Source organism: Telopea speciosissima, chromosome 2 (genome assembly GCF_018873765.1).
Source record: "Telopea speciosissima isolate NSW1024214 ecotype Mountain lineage chromosome 2, Tspe_v1, whole genome shotgun sequence".
Taxonomy (NCBI): domain Eukaryota; kingdom Viridiplantae; phylum Streptophyta; class Magnoliopsida; order Proteales; family Proteaceae; genus Telopea; species Telopea speciosissima.
The window spans coordinates 17,910,138-17,928,107 of record NC_057917.1 but is presented as its reverse complement, the minus strand read 5'-3'; the positions used below and the strand labels follow the sequence as shown (position 1 = coordinate 17,928,107).

The 17,970-nt window shown below is 37.5% G+C and overlaps 1 protein-coding gene across 1 annotated transcript; it reads left to right on the top strand.

The window, feature by feature from the left end:
- Positions 1 to 1,599: 1,599 nt before the first annotated feature.
- LOC122652230 (CASP-like protein 4C1) lies at positions 1,600 to 8,264 on the top strand. Its single transcript, XM_043845916.1, has 4 exons — positions 1,600 to 1,618; positions 7,264 to 7,508; positions 7,590 to 7,725; positions 8,014 to 8,264. Exons 2-4 carry the CDS (start codon positions 7,273 to 7,275, stop codon positions 8,233 to 8,235), a joined length of 594 nt encoding a protein of 197 aa, XP_043701851.1. The 5' UTR covers positions 1,600 to 1,618; positions 7,264 to 7,272; the 3' UTR covers positions 8,236 to 8,264.
- Positions 8,265 to 17,970: the final 9,706 nt, after the last annotated feature.

Sequence of the window (17,970 nt, the reverse complement as noted above, 5' to 3'; positions counted from 1 at the left end):
TTTTCAGCCAAGAAACGACAGAACAAGTACTCTCAAAAGTCTTCCAGGGAGTATAAATTTTTATTTTTGTTTACAAAAATAGTCACAAAAAACACTTCGTTATCAAGCGATTGAGAAACGGAAAAACACCAGAAATTGTTTCTCGTAAGGTTATCAAGAGGGCTCTTACTTTTTTATTTTTCGATTGAAACAAAAAAAAAAAAAAAACGTTACATGTGTATATGTGTAATGAATTGCAAAAGTTTGTGAAGATTCACCAAACACGAGAAATTAGTGCAATTGGAAGAGAAATTAGGAAATCACTATTTTATTTTTTTTGGTGAAATAAAAATGCATTGAATTAAAAGAGATAAACCACATTAGATCTCTAACAGTTTGAGCAAATACTGGAGATTCTAGCTCGATAAGCAGAAAGTTATGAGCTAACTGGATGAGAGATCTTGACTGCTTATTGATAGATAAATTTTTAAGAAGGCTAAAACTTGTTTTAATGTCAAAGAGAAAATGAAAGAGCTTCTATGGCCATGGGTAGGCTTTAGTATATGTTAACCAGTTAGTCAACTCTAGTGAATCCGTCCAGATTATTAGCTCTCTTCATCCCAGTAGAAGTGCCACTTCAATCCCTTGTTTGTGCCCTTTGACTTCTATTTCTTGGACATTTCCTGCAGTTCCAAAGTTTATAGAAGCTGCAATAAATTTATGGTTAAGACATAATAATTGAGCCCCACCTTCCTTGTGACGATTCTGGTTCAAAACTTCCATTAATTGGTGATAAGGATTGGAGTCTCAACCATGTCCAACTTGAGGAAAAAGGATGGTGGGAGAGAGAGAGAGAGTGATTGTGTAGGAGGTTGTGAAAGTGTTGCATGTAGAGATTTCTCATCACAATTTAGGTTCAGTTGAAGGTTTGTTTCCCATCTTGAAATTGTTTTTTTTTCATAATTAACATAGGGTTTGGGGACTCTTTTCAAAAGACTGTATTGTACCTTGTGAGCCTAAAACTACCCGATAGTGGACACATGCGATGTGACATCTCATAGAAACTTCCCGAAATTGATTCACCGAGACGGTTATAGTTATCAAAAACTCCATCAAAGTGAAGCATCTTCATCCAAGCAACACTTAAACCAAGCATACGATTAGATCATATCGATTCCTCGGAAGCCACATTATCAACCCGAGGAAGGAAGGAATATTTCACTCTCGTGGCTCCATTCTGCAAAAAAAAAGGAGTGGGGTGGGAGGGAGGGCATTTGATAAGGATAAACATCACCTGCCTGTGAATAGGCAACACGTGGTATTGGATACATGTCCAATATCTCCTGTAATTCTCTGGGTATGCTAAGATTCCCTATTATATCGAGATTCTCCTTCCCCGCCAAGGACTCCTGCTATATCAGGACTTCTTCTCGAGGACTCTACATGATGATTTCCTTTCATATCGAACTCCTACAAGAATATGATTCAATTTTCTTTCACAGGATTCCTATCAATATTGGATTCATGACACCGACTCTTAACAGGGCACCGTAATTCCATCCTATAAATGCAAAAGTATACACTTATATAAAAGGATGGATCGATCAATCTTCACTCTCTTGCACAATTACTCTGCAAATTTATATCATTACTTGAAATACTGACTTAAGCATCGAAGAATTCCACCAAATCCTTCCCAATACTCGATGTCTTGTGCCTTTTGCTTTCTAATATTGTAGACGTGTTCGTCCAGGTCAATCTGGTCGGTTTTATATGGCAACAGTCCTATCCTTTGACAATCTTGACTATAAATCCTTTCTTTTCTTATCAAATCTCTTGACAAAGCACAGCCTAAACGTTAAGAATGAGGCTGAGTGGAAGTCCAATGTTGGGCAATCATTTCCATTAATTTGTGCCTCTCATTTTCACGGATCAGGATCTTTTGCAGTACCGGCGGGGCGGCGGTGCACATCCGACAACACAGTAGAGATCAGGTGGCAAACATGGCCTCTGTTGTGCCGCCGGATGTGCACCGCCACCCCACTGGTATGGCAGAGGATTTTAATACCATTTTCACACATATTCTCATTTGAGTGTTCCCAAATTAACAGAGGTGTTAAACTGGTTCGATCGGTTTAGTATGTTTTAGGGTAAAATCGAATCCAAATTAAACTAGTTTGGATTTTGATTCCTTGACCTCTTAGGTGGCATGCACTCCAACCGACAACCGATCAAACGGGGTTATTTGCATCTTAGTAAACCAATGTACAAAAAAATTACAAGAAGCAAACTGATTGGACACAAGAATACTGTGTTAAAACAATTTTAAACTGTCAGTTTAAATGGTTCAAATCTAACAAAACCAATTAAATAAATTGTTTTAAAAATGCAACCAGAATTGAACCATTTAATAAACGGTTTGTTGATTCAGATTTAAACAATTTAATTAAATTTCGATAAACGGTTTTAGTTTGATTTTGACACCTTTAAGCGTAATAAGCTATGGCTTAAAACCAGCCTACCTGGCCCGTTTCTCATTGACCCAAGTCCACTGGATTCTCTTGTCTCTCTATACGAGAGAGATATATGCCAGTAAAAATGTCTCCTATGATTTGCTGCCCGGTACTAGTGTCTCTAATAAGAGGGAGATGGACCCCACCCTGGCAGTATGTTTAGGTACAGGTTGGCTGATCATTTTCACCCCCTAAGAGAAGAATTACAGGAACTATACCGGGCGGGGAATCACAGGGGATAAAGATCCATATATGCCGATGGATATGGTGTTAATGTGATGGATTCATGCTCCATGATTGATAATTTTTCAAGTCTTCAACTTTATCTTCTGCTTGAAGTCTTTTGAAATAGAGGAATACCGAATACCCTTCTCACAACGCAATGTAGAAGAATTCCACTCTCACAATATAAAGTCTCTTTCTCTTGTCTTTTCATTTAATTATTCTTTTAATGAGAGAGGGTTCCATAGTCCATAACACAAGTGTGGATGGAATCTGCATGTCATACCAATAGTAGTGTAGACAACAATATTATTCACTATTATGTAGTAAAGGAGAAGGATCGAGTTTTCCTCCACCCATGGTGAATGAGATCCCATTCATCGAGGGATAGGAAGGTATTTTGGAACATTCTAAAATCCTAGGAGGGGTTTGTGAACTCTATGATGGTGAGTGAACCGTCCTTTACAATTTGGATCTTCTATTGTCGAGTTGTCTGACAGGACCGTGCTACCAAGACACAGTGAGGCATGCAATGACCGCCTTACCCCCACTCGGGCAAGGCGCTCAGGCAGGGGTAAGGCTATCATTGCGCGTCTCACCGTGCCTTGGCAGCACGGTCTTACCGATCAGCTCGGCAGTAGAGGATCTGGATCCTATCCTCTATAGGTGGAGAAAAACTTTGTTCCAAGGAGAATATGTTTTTTCATTTTTTGGTTGCAAAAAGAAAAACATGTTACATGTGTTTGTGTATTGAATAACAAAAGTTTGTGAAGATTCATGAAAGAGGAGAACTTAGTGCTCTTGTAAGAGAAATTAGGGAATCACTCTACCTGCCCTATGTCACAGTTCGTTCATCAGTGTTGTTAGGGTCTGTTTGAAAATTTCTATGTAAAAATAAGTAAAGAGATATTTTAATGGTGAGTGAAGTATAACGCTTTACTATTCGTCATTTGATAGTACATGTGTTAATCCATATGATTGAGGACCCCACATCGATATCAATGGCCAAATTTTAGTCCATAGTAAGCTAGCAATGAAATTTGTTCAAACTCTAATTCAAATCAGTAAAACCATCAAAATGCCATAAGATGAAGATGAATATAAAATACAAAATGATATATTTGTGATTTTATCTACTTCTATTCATTTTAAGTAGAAATTTTATCAATGAGATGTTTGTTTGGTCTTCTATCACATGGATTAACCAATTTACTTTTATGTGATAAATAGTCAAACGTTATACTTCACTAAGCATAGTGACGAAAAAGAAAACACTAAAGTCAATATCAAATAAAAAAATAAATGGGCAAGAGATCGTTGTCTGGGCCTCTAGCACTTGCAAGTGCGCAGGGACCAATGGGAGCATGCACGCAAGCATCACAGAGAGTGGGATTTCTGTCTTTCCATGGGGCAGGGTGGTCATTTCACGTCCGTTTGTCTAGGCACAGGGGCTAAGAGAACAAGTTGTGTTCTTTTTACCAAAATATATTTTATTTGAGAGTTTCTTTATGGGTGTTACCTAGAAATAGGGATGTAAATGGATAGTCGAAAATCCGGTCCGATCCGTATTCGAATCTGTTTAGGGGTATCTGAATCCGGAATTTTGGTTTCCGAAAGATAATCGGATTCGGATAGTTCCATTTCGGATCGGATATATCTGGATAATTTACTATCCGATTGTAAAATACGAAAAAAACATATGATATATTACTATATCACCCTTATTATAAATACTTTTATAAGGATATTTTGGTAATCAGAGTCAGAAATCCATAATCAATATAGATCAGATTCATTTATTAATCGAATAGTTTATCGGATCAGATAATATCCGGATATTCGATAAACTCCCGAATTCGAATATGATATTAGTTTTAAAATTTCATCGGATATCGGATCGGATATATATATGTCATTCGGTAAACGGATTCGGATTCAGATAGTAGTAAATCTTAGCCGAATCCGATCCGTTTACATCCCTACTTGGAAACAGCTAGGACATAAAGTAATAATTGTATGGGAAAAGATTGAACACCACCGGACCACCGGTGTATCGTAAGCTAGCACCCTTGGTGTCTATCTCTCTTTTCCTCCTTTAAAATGATCTCAATATCCCTGATGTATGATGCTTTGTCCTGTGCCGGTAACTCACCGCACATGGATGGTGTGCCTATCCCTCTCTCTAATTATAGATTTGAATGGATTTAGTCTCACATAGAACTTCAGAAGGGCCAGAGTAAATATGAAAAAACTTTTGCCCTTATAGTCAACACTAGATGCGATATCCACCTAAAAGTAGAAACTTTTCACAAGAGAAGATATCTTCGTGTTGCAGATAAGATTGTAGCCAAACTAATATTCTGTCTAGTTAATAAAATTTAATGTTTACACTGAAAAAAAAAAAAAAAAGTTAAGACCATGGTTTGAAGAATCGGTATCGAAGCGGTTGCATCGGTCAATTCATATCAGTATAGAGATCGATACTGATATTTGACCACTCCTGTATCAGTGGATCGGTATGATAAGAATAAAAATGTAAAAAAAATTAAATTTTTTGGAAGAAAATAAACCAATTCAAACCGGTACAGCCAATCCAAATCGGTATCGTACCCGATCCCGCTTTACTAAAACCCTGGTGAAGACTATTAAGTGATATAGTGATAGTGACTTCATAAGACCAATAGGCCATGGATGAGTTCGACATAAGGTTTCAAGAATCGGATCCAAATCGGTGTTATCATCGGATGATGTGAATTGGATCGAATCGGTCTATCTTGATTCGATTAATGCAGATTCCTGCAAGCTATTTTCGATTTTGGTTGTAAATGCTATTTGATTTTTATTTCTGATTATTTTTTTCTTCTTTTAGTCAGTAAAATAAAATAAAATAAAATCAATTAAGCTTACCTATTGTAACAAGTTCTACAAGTTTTTTTATTATTAAAAAACTCCAAATAATATAGAAATGTGGAATTCATTGCTTCTTCTTACAGACTTTCTAGGTATCTTGTCGATTTTGATTGATTCCAATCTAATTCAAATCAGTCATTGGAGGTCGATCTCTTGTCCGATTTTAGGTTTCAAACGTGAAAGTTTTCTGGCATATCGGTCAAGTACCTAACATTTTTTTTCATCAATCAACTTGTAGAGTGACCACTCAATTAGACTCAACTTAAAAACATTTAACTTGTAAACAAACTAGTGTTGGTATTTTAAAATTGAAAACAAATTTCTCAAGCCCTCAACGTGGGAAAAACATTCCCACGTCCTCTTTCCTCACAACTAGGGGGGGGGGGGGGAGAGGGCTTTGGATCCTCAACGGCCTGGGGTTGAGCGGTCATCGTGTTATGCCGCCACATTAGATTTCATGTCGATCAAATGATCGGTAGATGTGATCAATTCAAAATTCAAAATTGCTGTTCGAAATTCAAATTGGTTGGAGCTTGTTTACCAGCCATTGAATCAGCATGAAATCCAATGTGGCAGCTTGAGAGTTGAGTGCAGCACGATGACTGTTTAACCCCAAGCAGTAGAGGATCCAAATCTGGGGAAAGGGTGTCTTTTTTGACATAAATATGTAACAATAGTTAATTTTTTGACCTCCAAAACATGCATTTCAATTGACAAGACACCAACCAACCAAGCAAACGGTTATTTGTTTTTCCGAGTTAGTATGAAGACTCTCTCCCCCACTAGTATATAGATCACAGAGACTCACTCCTATTAGTGTGGCATGGATAGATTCCCCTACATAGACAGCTGGAAATCCTTTTCCGTTAAAAAAAAATCCTTAATCATGTAAGTAAACAAGAGCTTAGAAGTCTTAGACTCTAGATGTCAGTTTTGAAAAGCAAGAACCGATTTGTGATTTTGAAAACAATAGGGACTTATATGTCCATTTCTGAAAACCAGAAGGTGATATATGGGAAAAACTCACTGTGTAAAAGAAAGTTAAGTTATCAAACACTTGAATAATAAAAAAAAAGGATTTCTCTCTCTCTCTCTCTCTCTCTCTCTCTCTCTCTGCCCTTTCAGTCTCTCACCGCCCAAAGCAGCTATCTAAAAATGTTTTAAACCGCGCGCTGTATCTTGCTTCTACCGTTGGCTGTTGATATCTTAAGGAGCTTCTCCTTTTTACGCTCTTTCCACCTTTTTTTCTCCCACTTTTTCCCCCTCTCCTCCCCCCCTCTTTTTCTCTCTCCCTTTCTCTCTCTCTCTCTCTCTCTCTCTCTCTCTCTCTCTCTCTCTCTCTCGATCTCTCTGAAAGTAGAAACGCGAAACTCATGGAACCCACGCAATGTCCCGTGACTCGAAAACGAAGAAGAAGATTAGCCTCATACCTAAGAAAGCTATCTTATCACTGATCTCATCAGAAGAAACGAAACGAAACGATCGAAAGTAAGAGATCGAGGAGCTAATTTGGGGAAAAAAAAAGGAAGCATTACATAATAAAGGATTCCAATCTTTTTTCTCTCTTTTCTCATGACTTGTGTTTCTCTTTTCTCAGTTATTGCCAGTCTCCTACAACTACAGAGAAAAGAAGAAGAAGAAGAAGAAGATGCGTTTTCCTCCTCCGCCGTCGTCTCTTAGGAACGGAGAAACCCCGCCTCGAATGCCGTCGGCACCTCATTTTCACTCCACCATGTCCATTCAGAAGCTTAGACGTTTCAACACACTAATACTTGTCTTCCGCTTTGCTTCTTTCTGCTTCTCCTTTGCTGCTGCCATCTTCATGATCACCAACTCCCACGGCTCCCATGGTTCCCCCAGCTGGCGCGACTTCGAAGCTTTCAGGTTCTCTCTCCTCAAATTCCTTTTTTTTTTTTTGTTCTTTCAGAGATTCAGAATCACCATGGAAATCAAAATCCCCTGCAGGTTTGTGCTTGCTGCAAACGCAATTGTGGCTTTGTATTCGCTTGCAGAAATGGGAGCTTCGATTTGGGAGATTCTCAGAGGCACCACTTTTTTCCCGGAGACCGTACAAGTCTGGTTTGATTTTGGCCATGATCAGGTTTGTATATCCAACTCTTATCTAATTCTATCCTTCCTCATCTCCTCACTACTCAGATCATCAGTAGTTCTCAGTAGTTCTAGCTATTACTCCAAATTTAAACCTAAAGAAAAAACTTCATTTTTAATTTAAACTATCTTTTTTTAAAGATTAAAATTTGGAAGAAATTTATTTCAATTTGTCCTCCATGACCAGATTAGGGATGAAATTTCTCTGATAAATCGTAAAAGTGTTTGATTAAATTCCATTGTTCATGAGAAAATGGTTTTATTGGGGGGCTTTTGGTAGGTTTTCGCGTACCTGTTACTGTCGGCGGATGCAGCGGGAACGGCGTTGGTCCGGACGTTCAGAGGAGGAGACACGTGTACGACCGTCAACACGTTTTGTGTCCAATCGTATATTTCAATTGGGCTGGGCTTTGTGGGCTTTCTCTTCTTAGGGTTTTCTTCGTTGCTCTCGGGTTTTCGGGTCGTTTCATTTATCATCAACGGCTCCCGCTTCCATCTCTAGACATTTTTATTTTTTATTTTTTCTCTTTTATTTTTATGATGATTTTTAGAGTCTGAACTGATGATGATGATGATGAAATCCGAATCATTTTTCTTTTTTCATATATGCGTGATTCTTCCTTCTATTCGTTTTCCACGATTTGTATTTTTAATTGATGATTTGAATTCGAACTATTATTGTTAGTACAGAAAATAAAAGAAATTATATGAACATGGTCATTTGGCTTTTCTTGGTTATGGTTTTAAATATAATAATTCTGAGATCAATACTTATCGAATGGTTTTGCTTAATTTCATTTTTAGTAAAAATTTTGATTTTTGGATAAAATCAAAATCAGCCCATGATTGTCTTTTTTTTTTTTTATAAATTAAAAAATCCCTCAGTCAATGTGTTGAAATATAATAAGATGAGAAAAAAGTATAAGACTAAAAATATAATATAATGAGTGCTAAGTGTAAGACTTATCTGTTAATCTTGAGATGTTGTCAAGTAATAACCCAAATGATCAAATCAAACACTGCCAAGTTGTAGTAGCACACACAGAACTGTAAAAACTGGTTGAGACACATAAAAGTAGACATTGTCCTTAATGTGTGAAACGCCCCCTATATAAGTGCAACGTGGGTTTTTTTTGTGCTTTACCTCTAAGATAACTCAACCACTAATCGAATATCGTTTGCATAGAGACTTCGACTCATATGGGAGAGCAAGGTTAGACCCACTAAATAGTTTTGAACAATGATTTTAATGCAATTGAAAATCAGAAATTGTAAAGAAGTCGTAGAGATACTAAAGTGAGATTCTCCATGAAAATATTAGAGAAATGGGCAACACCTAGGGATGTAAATGGATATTTGTAAATTCGTATTTGATCCGCGTTCGTATTCGTTTAGGAGAATCCGAATCCGTTCGAAACTAATCGGATACGAATATGATAATCCCCCTATCCGATCGATTATTATCCAATTCGTTTAGCAGTCCAACGGTAATAAAATATCTGAAATATAACTCTGTGTTTAACTATTCTTTGAAGTTACCTTATTGGATTTTGTTATATTATTTTTATAAATTTATAAGTTAAGATAATGTGATTCTTTTTCTAGATTTGCTATTGGTTTATATATATTGTTTTATGCAATGTGAAACATGGAATTACATATCTACTAAAAAATCAAAAGTAAAAAACGTAAGAGAATAAAAGACTAAGAAGAGTAGAAGAATGGATAGTTACTGAACTCTCAAGTCTCAACCCTAACCCTCGTCATAAAAATGGTAAATATGTCAACAGATAGTCGAAAAATCATATTCGATCCATATTCATATCCATTTAGGAGAACCTGTATTAAAAAAAAAATCACTATCCGAAAATTATCCGAATCCATCCGAAAACCGATGGGATATTGTCCGAATCCGTCCGAATATAATCGGATACGAATATGATAATGCTACTATTCGACCGAATTCGATCCATTTACATCCCTAGCAACACCTCTTCTCTATGTATAGGAGAGGACAAGACATCACTAAGGGGTATCTCCAAGAGATAATCCTTAACATTATGTCTTCTCCCAAAAGTGTTTGTTGACTATTCAAATAAGTCGTCTAATAATCATACATATTGGTCATTTAGGTGCCTATTAGTGTCTATTAGGAAACTACATAATCCTCTAAAAATATTTTGATTCTTTAATTTTAAAAACAAATAAAAAAATTCCTTTAATCCTCCACAAGACCCAAAATATCAATAAAACATGAGTGAGTTTAGTGAGCATATTAAACGTAATAGGATGCATCGTTGAAAGAGTCTATCGGACTTGAACTTACATTAGGTCTAATGAACTACGCTACAAAGTACGGGTGAAGTCAGATTTTTTGAACATTTTTTCATCGGTGTAGCCGACTAGCTCACCAGCCATATCCTATTGGTTGACCTTAGCAATCAATCCTTTTTAAATTTGATTTTTTTATTATTTAAAAATCGATCTTGTCCCCTATCCTAGACTCATGGATGTTTAGAGAGTTCGCCTATAAAACTCATCAGTATATGGTCCCATCTACTACATCCACTTAGGTCAGTCCACAGTGTGCACCACAATTTACGCACACACCCACATTTTATGAGAATCGACTTGGTTAAGAGTATATTATTCATCATCCTTTCTTTGTGGTGGTACTATTTTAACTATCTAACTAGAATGAACGATATATAGTAGTACAAAACAAGTCATCCAGTGGCTTCGTTGTTACCCTTTGAACCTAATTTAAGAATATACCTCATCTTCACATAGGTTGAGTGTCCATCACATGACTTATGTCACAAACCTTTATGGTTCGTTCCTTTAGATAATATCACCTTAGTAATTTGAGGCTTTATACAAATTCTATTAAGATTATATTCCGAACTACATAGAGTTGATAGCATTATCTCACTAGCTTCACCTGATATATGTATCTAAGACATATATGTCTTTATTCCTCTATCGACAATGTCATTTGCCTTTCACTTAAGCACTTATATAGAGTGCTGCAGATAAACTACAATTTCAATAATAAAAGGAAGCATAGCAATGCGGAGAAATGATGATAATATATATATAAGAAAGTTTGTACATTTCCCACCAACCCACAAACATAGAAACAAAGCTGACAAGAACAGAACTTCATACATAAATATATACAGGGTGAGCATACTCAACCCTAAAAAGAAAAGAAAGTAAAAACTATAACAGGTCCACGGTCAGAACGGGGATAAACTCCTAGCAAGAACAAAAAGGAGTCCCCAAGACAAAAAGCATAAGATGCGTTCCTCAATGGTCTTCATCAATGACCACTGAGAAAGTACGCAGGATCGGTATGACCTCCGTCGGGGTCCACACCAACATCATCGTAACAACCAGGACTATCCCCTTATTCAGCTTTGGTCATCACCATACATCCGTTATTTAGATCATTAGCCTAGTGGCTCTGATCCGGCTTTCTTACAAAACAATAAATCCACAAAATTATCCACACCCCTTCTCTATATATAGGAGAGGAAGAGACAGAGTGTTTCATCCGAAATCAACACACATAATCCAATGTCTCCAATCTTAGTGCTTCAGACCTTAAGGCCCCGTTTGTTTAGAGGGGACTTAGGTGGGGTGGGAAAATGTTGATATGACACTTCAAAATCCCACTCCAATCTTGTTTGGTTAATTTGGGGTGAAGAACTTACAAAAGCTCAGGGGACATCATTAATTGCTTTATCTACTAATGTTAGGGGTGTTAATAAAGCCCGGCTGGCCCGAACCTGCCCTGAGCCCGGCCCGGGCCCGACCCTGATTTTTCAACCCTGAGGGCGGGTTTGGGTTTAGTTATAGTCTGACCTTGGCAGGGTCAGGTCGGGTCAGGGTTTAGATCATGGGCGTAGCCCGGCCCGGCCCAACCCGACCCTGTATTAATTATAAATATATATATATATATATATTATATACTTAATATAAGTATTTTCTTAACAAAAAAAAAAAAAGGAAAAAAAAAAACAGAAGAGAATTGTAGAGAGATAACTACTAGCTTTGTCATCATCACGAAGTAGGAACCCATAAAAAGAGTATATCATCTACTATTTTGATCAGAGCCATAAAAAGAGTCACTGACATGATTGTTATTTAGTTGTAGCCCCTATAAGCTTCCAGGCCTATTGAGGGGATACCATTACAATTGTAGAGAGAGAGTCTATACACACGCCGTTTTTTTCAACATATTTATTAGCTGTCCCACTAGTTGAGATCCTATGTTATAAAAACATGGTCTAATGAGACATGTGGACGGTGCCATAAATCAGGACCAACCCGACCCTGGCAGGGTCGGGTCAGGGTTTAGGGCAGGCCCGGCCCGACCCGACCCATTGACACCCCTAACTAATGTGGTACTTCAAACTCCCACCCCTTTTGCAATCCGAAGTCTTTGGTTACTATTCATAAGAAAAGTAACTTTATCTCAACTTTACCTCAACATTTTCAGCCAAACAAAACTCCTCCAACATGTGGGTCCCATCTTCTTAACAATCCCACCCCAACTTCCCCTCTAAATAAACAAGGCCTAAGATTGTTGGAATATACTAAGAGGAGCAATATAAGATTAGAAATATAATATAACGAGTAGTGGATGTAAAACTTATCAGTTAATCTTGAGATGTTGTCAAGTAGCAAACCCAAATGATTAAATCAAAGTATTGATGAAGACAACGCTACCAAGTTGTAGTAGCGCATGAACAATAAAAACTGGTTGAAGCGCATCAAGATAACTCAACCACCGTTTGAATGTCTTTTGCATAGAGACTTCGACTGATATGAGAGAGCAAGACTAGGCCCACTAAATAGTTTTGAAGAATGATTTTAATGCAACCGAAAAACCAGAAATAATAGAGACATCCAAGAGCATGCTAAAGTGAGATTGTGTCTATGAAAATATTAGAGAAATGGGCAACACCCCTTTTCTATATATATGAGAGGAAGAGACACCACTAAGGGGTATCTCCAAGAGACATACACTAACATCATACATTTTTCCAAAATACTTGTTTGTGTACCATTCAAACAAGTCATCCAATAGTCATCCCTATTGCCTAGTGGTGCCTATAAGGAAATAACATAATCCTCTACAAATATTTTGAACCTTAAATTTTAAAAACAAATAAAAAAATTCCACCACAATGCCCCTGCACTCCCCTCATTAGCCCTCGTGTTGATTCGGGGCTACGACGGGTTGCGTTCTTCTTCCTCTAAAATAATTGAAAATGGGCAAGAGAACCCTACCTGGTTGTGTGGTTTTGTACCAGTGCGGGGCCAATGGGAACATGTGTGTAAGCATCATGGGGGTGAGATTTCTACCTTTTCGACAAGGAATAGTAGATGGAACCAGTTGTTAGTTATATTCTATACATATGCACCCATCAACACTCCGAGCTCTCTTGCTAATTGTGTCTGGTTAAGTAATCCAATCCTTCATTTTGAAATGTAGATAAATGCAAATCAGCAACTCACTATTGATATTGTCTAAAATCAACTTCGTATTTGGAACAATAATTTCTCCGGTTTTCTCTTTTATCATGTTCATATAAATTTTTGTTGGTCCAACGAAACATTACGACCCACTTCTATGGGGCTTCTCCCTTTATTTTTAACATGTAATAACGTTTTAAGTTCCTCAGCCTACAAACCTGCAAGCATGATTTAAGTTCATGGTATTGAATCCGGGCTTGGTCAGTCAAGAAACTGATACGAGATTGATATGGATTGGCATATTGGTATGGTTTTAAATGGTTTTGCCCCAGATTTTCTTTTAAAAATTGATTTGTTAGGCAAAGGTGTGGAACCAACGATGTAATAATGCCAACTAAGAGAGATGTACTTTTCTTTTAGGAGAGTGAGAACTTGAAGTGTTGAAAGACACGAATTAAACAAGATGATAGAGTAGATTGAGGTGTATCAATGGGCACTCTCCTTAAGACTTTTAAGTAGGCCTTCAAGATACAACAACATTGTTGGCTTTCGACAATAGGAGTACTACTTCTCTATTACAAACCCATTCGAGATCTTCGGAGTAACACTTAGGCCACACTAGTATGCAATGCATTCGTGAAGACACTCTATTGATTTTTCAAGCAAATGAGTAGTATAACAATATAAGAGACTAAGAGAGAGAGAGAGAGAGAGAGAGAGAGAGAGAGAGTACACAAATTTGTGCATTTTATTTGAAGGCATTCACTTCCTCTATTTATAGAGGTGGATGCATTTTTTCAAGGCACCCCATGGAATGAGTTTGTTCATTGATTTGGATGGATTGGATTGAAAGATTTCAATTCAAGTGTTCGGAAGTGCTATGAGTCGAGTCGTGTCATGCGATGTCGAGGTGAGGCGTAGTATGGTGCGGTGTGATATGATGTGATGTGATGGCCAAACCTAAATATTTTCTTTTTGGTTCTTAGTTGAGCCATTCGTGGACTTGGTCACATTTAGTTATTTTGGGCTTGGATTCGGACCCATGAGGCTATGACAGACATGTCTCTACAAAGAGACATATTTATGTGTACAAGTGCACTCGCAGAACTTGGATCGGAATCTTCAAATCCTACCTGTTGGAACTAAAAAGCACATCTCATGGGGTACCTTTAAGAGACACTTGTTCTTCTTTAAATAAAGGTCGTCCCTAGCCTTATAGGGTAATACTGAAGCCACTTAAATCTCTCTCTCTCTCTCTCTCTTTCTTTCTTTCTCACGTATGAATTCATATTATTTTCTCTGGTTTATCTTTTTCTTCCTCGTTTTTTTGTTCGTGTATGTTTGAGCACATCCCTATAGAACTCAGGGGTTTGCAGTAAGGGAGTGCACCACTACTACTGGAAGCCATTAGGTTGTAATATCTTGGAGGCCAATTCGCGTACACCCGACTGCACTAATAAAGGCATCTATGGTCTTAAGGACAATTCCCATTGGTACACTTCAGCCTTGATCATAACTCTTGATTATCTTCTTAAATTCCAGAGGATACATACATAAGCATACTATTCTGAAAACAGTTAACTAATATCATTCTCAATAGTTTTCGTTTTCTATATTTTACAACAACATTGCTACACTGCTAGAGTGTAATTTCCTTCTCACAATTTTTTTTTTAAATTTTTTTTCACCTATTCTGAAAGTGCGGATAACACATTGATGATACCTTTTATAAAACACCCATTAGTGTGCCGTGTAAATTCCTCCCCATGCTGGTAGCATAGAGAACCCTCCCCATACATATATATGGGAAGAAAAATGCTACATAATCGCATTGCCCTTACACCTAGACATAGGGGTATGCAAAATTATTATCCCACCCTTCATAAAATAAAAAATCTCATACATATTGATGCCCCTGATGCACTCTCATTGACTCCCGTGCTGATGGAGGGGCCATACAACCACGCAGCGATGTCTTGCCCAATTTATAAAGTAAGCGACAGTCTAGGCCTAGCCTTTCCTTACCTTGGGTCTAGAAATTCCAACCCTAGCCGAGTTCGTGGGCTGAAAGAATCTTACCACGCCCTTAATTTTCAGTCAGATCGGGCATAAAACCGCAAGAGTAGAGAGTCTATCCATTGATCCATTCTAGGACTAAGATTGCACCGTGGGCCTTCCCAGGAAACACGTGTCAAAAAGTCGGTGAGTAGGGACTTGGCGGGTAATAACCATCACCTATCAAAGTTGGAAAATTGGCAAACACGGACTTCCTGTCTCTTTCAATATTGTCCATGTTTTGCTAACTTGAATTTTTTATTGAGATTTCAGACAAAGAATAGCCACCCTAGACCATATTCACCAATACTAACAAAAAACAGTAACATTCATACTTGTCAATCAAATCTCCCAAGCCCTAGCTTCTTTTTTTTTGTTTCTTCTTCCTACCGAGCTTCTTCGTTTTGGTCTGTGATCTATAGCTGTCGAAAAGAGATCAGATTCTTCTATAGATTTTGCTACACTTTGGCCGGTCTCAACTCTCGACGCAGTAAGAAATCTTACTTTCCTCGCCCACCCAAACCCCAATTTCTATATGCAAATCTGAAAATTTAGCCCCAAAGTTCTAATAAAGCATCGTTGTCTCTTGATATTGATATTTTTTTATTCTCTTTGTTTCTCTCGCCCGCCGACGCTTGACTAACTTTTTGATGCATTTGAATGTTGAATATTGGATCTGATCAGTAGCAGTGAATTTGGAATCCGATAATCCACACTGGTTTTTGGGAATCGGTTTAAATTTTAACTGGTTTTTGAAGGTGACTGCAAAATATCATTTGTATCTCATTTTATTCAAAACTTGATTGCTGTCACTAATTGTAGAGGTAGCTTGCCTATTGTTTGAATTGCCGATTAATTTGATTTAGTGGACTTAGTTGAACGTTTACTGCTTAAAATGAAATAATTGCTGATACCATGGCATATTAAATTTGTATTTTTTGATGTTATAAGACTTTTTTTTTTGGGGGGGGGGGGGGTTGCAAAAAGAGAAGAAAACCCCTGCTGTAAGCATTACCTACTGACTTGTTAGATACGCTAGGGACTATTTTCTATCTAAACATTTGTTTAGCTATATTGGTTCTTCTATTTCATGACTCACTTCATAAGCCCTATCCTAGCTGTTTGGTTCCACATTCAACGCTATAAAAGGCGTACCCAGTGCACAAGACTCCCACTACTGTAGGGTCTGGTAGGGTCATAATGTACGCAGCCTTACCCCCGTTTCGCGGAGAGGTTGTTTCTAGAGATTTAAACCCGTGACCACTTGATCACAATGGAGCAACCTTACCGTTGCACCAAGGTCCACCCTCTTAAAGGCTATTATCTGCTGTAAATTCACAAGCCTTGTGTTCCTGCTCCCACTTCAACCCGGCTCATTTTTGGATTTGCCCTTGTCCTTTCACCACTTCTAACTTGCTTCATATCCCAGCAGTGCATTTAGTGGGTTCTGTTGCACATGTTTGAATCATCTCAATGAACTTTCTATGAACTAGTCCTTTTTTGGTACTAATCAAATGTTGTATATTCATTTTCAATTCGATCTTTCTTAGTCTATCCCTTATTCATTGCAACATCCTCATTTTACCTACAATGAATTTATGCATGTGCTATCTCTGTTCAGTGTAGTAGAGATGAGGATGTTGAGATGGATGTGTGGCAAAACTAGGAAGGATAAAGTAAGGAATGATCATATTAGAGCTGGTTTGGGAGTAGCTCCGATACATGATAAGCTACGAGAAAGTTGTTTGAGGTGGCATGACCATGTTCAACGGAGGCCATTGGATGCTCCAGTATGAAGGAGTGATTTAATTTAGATTGAAGGAACTAAAAGAGCCAGGGGTAGACCTAAAATGACCTTAGGAGAAGTGGTGAGAAAAGACATGCATAGCTAAGGCCTTGTATCAAGTATGACCTCAAATAGAGTTGATTGGAGGGTAAGGATCCATGTAGCCCACCCCATTTAGTTGGGATAAGGCTGAGTTGTTGTTATCTCCCTATTACAATATTTGTTTGTCTTATTGCTGTGCCATACGATTGATTTGCTCTTGCTCTTAGAGGTGAATGGTCACTTTAAGGCATCTCTTGGTCGTCAAATGTTTACTGCTTCATTCCTACTCCTGATCATACTAAAATTGAAACCTTTTGCTACTGAAGAATTTCTCTCATAGTTCTAACTTGTTTGTATCTTCCTCAACAGTTCTAAACACTAGTTACAGCTTCATCAAGGTATCCTTAATTACGTCAATGTATTTAGTTGGAACACTCTATATATACAAAGCCACAGAATGATCTCTTTGTGTTCACTTTCTTATTGTTCCTTTAAGCCAATGAAGGCAATATGAAGACCTTTCTTCTTTCGCTAAAAATTTTCATCAATTTTCTGAGTTAGTTAATAGCGTTAATAGATTCGGCTGTCCATTTTGTAGGCATAAATCAAACTGACTTCTTTTTTTTTTTTTTTTTTTTAAAATTTTATTTAAAATTCAAACTGATTTTCGGATAGAATTGTTTGACGTCTTATTCTGTTCTCTGTCATTTAGTATTCTGTATTTTCTGCTACTTCATTTTACTAAATTATAACGGGAGGATTTCATTTCTCCATTTAAACACATGGATGTATTTATTTTCCTGTTGCATGTTCTGATAATTGTATGAGTTATGTTGCTTCTTAACCTGAAAAAGAGGAAAATCCATCTAA

Coding starts and splice junctions, on each gene's coding strand:
- LOC122652230 (XM_043845916.1), top strand. CDS start 7,273: ATGCGTTTTCCTCCTCCGCCGTCGTCTCTTAGGAACGGAGAAACCCCG. Junction 7,509..7,589: donor CGCGACTTCGAAGCTTTCAG/GTTCTCTCTCCT, acceptor AATCCCCTGCAG/GTTTGTGCTTGCTGCAAACG. Junction 7,726..8,013: donor TTGATTTTGGCCATGATCAG/GTTTGTATATCC, acceptor GGCTTTTGGTAG/GTTTTCGCGTACCTGTTACT.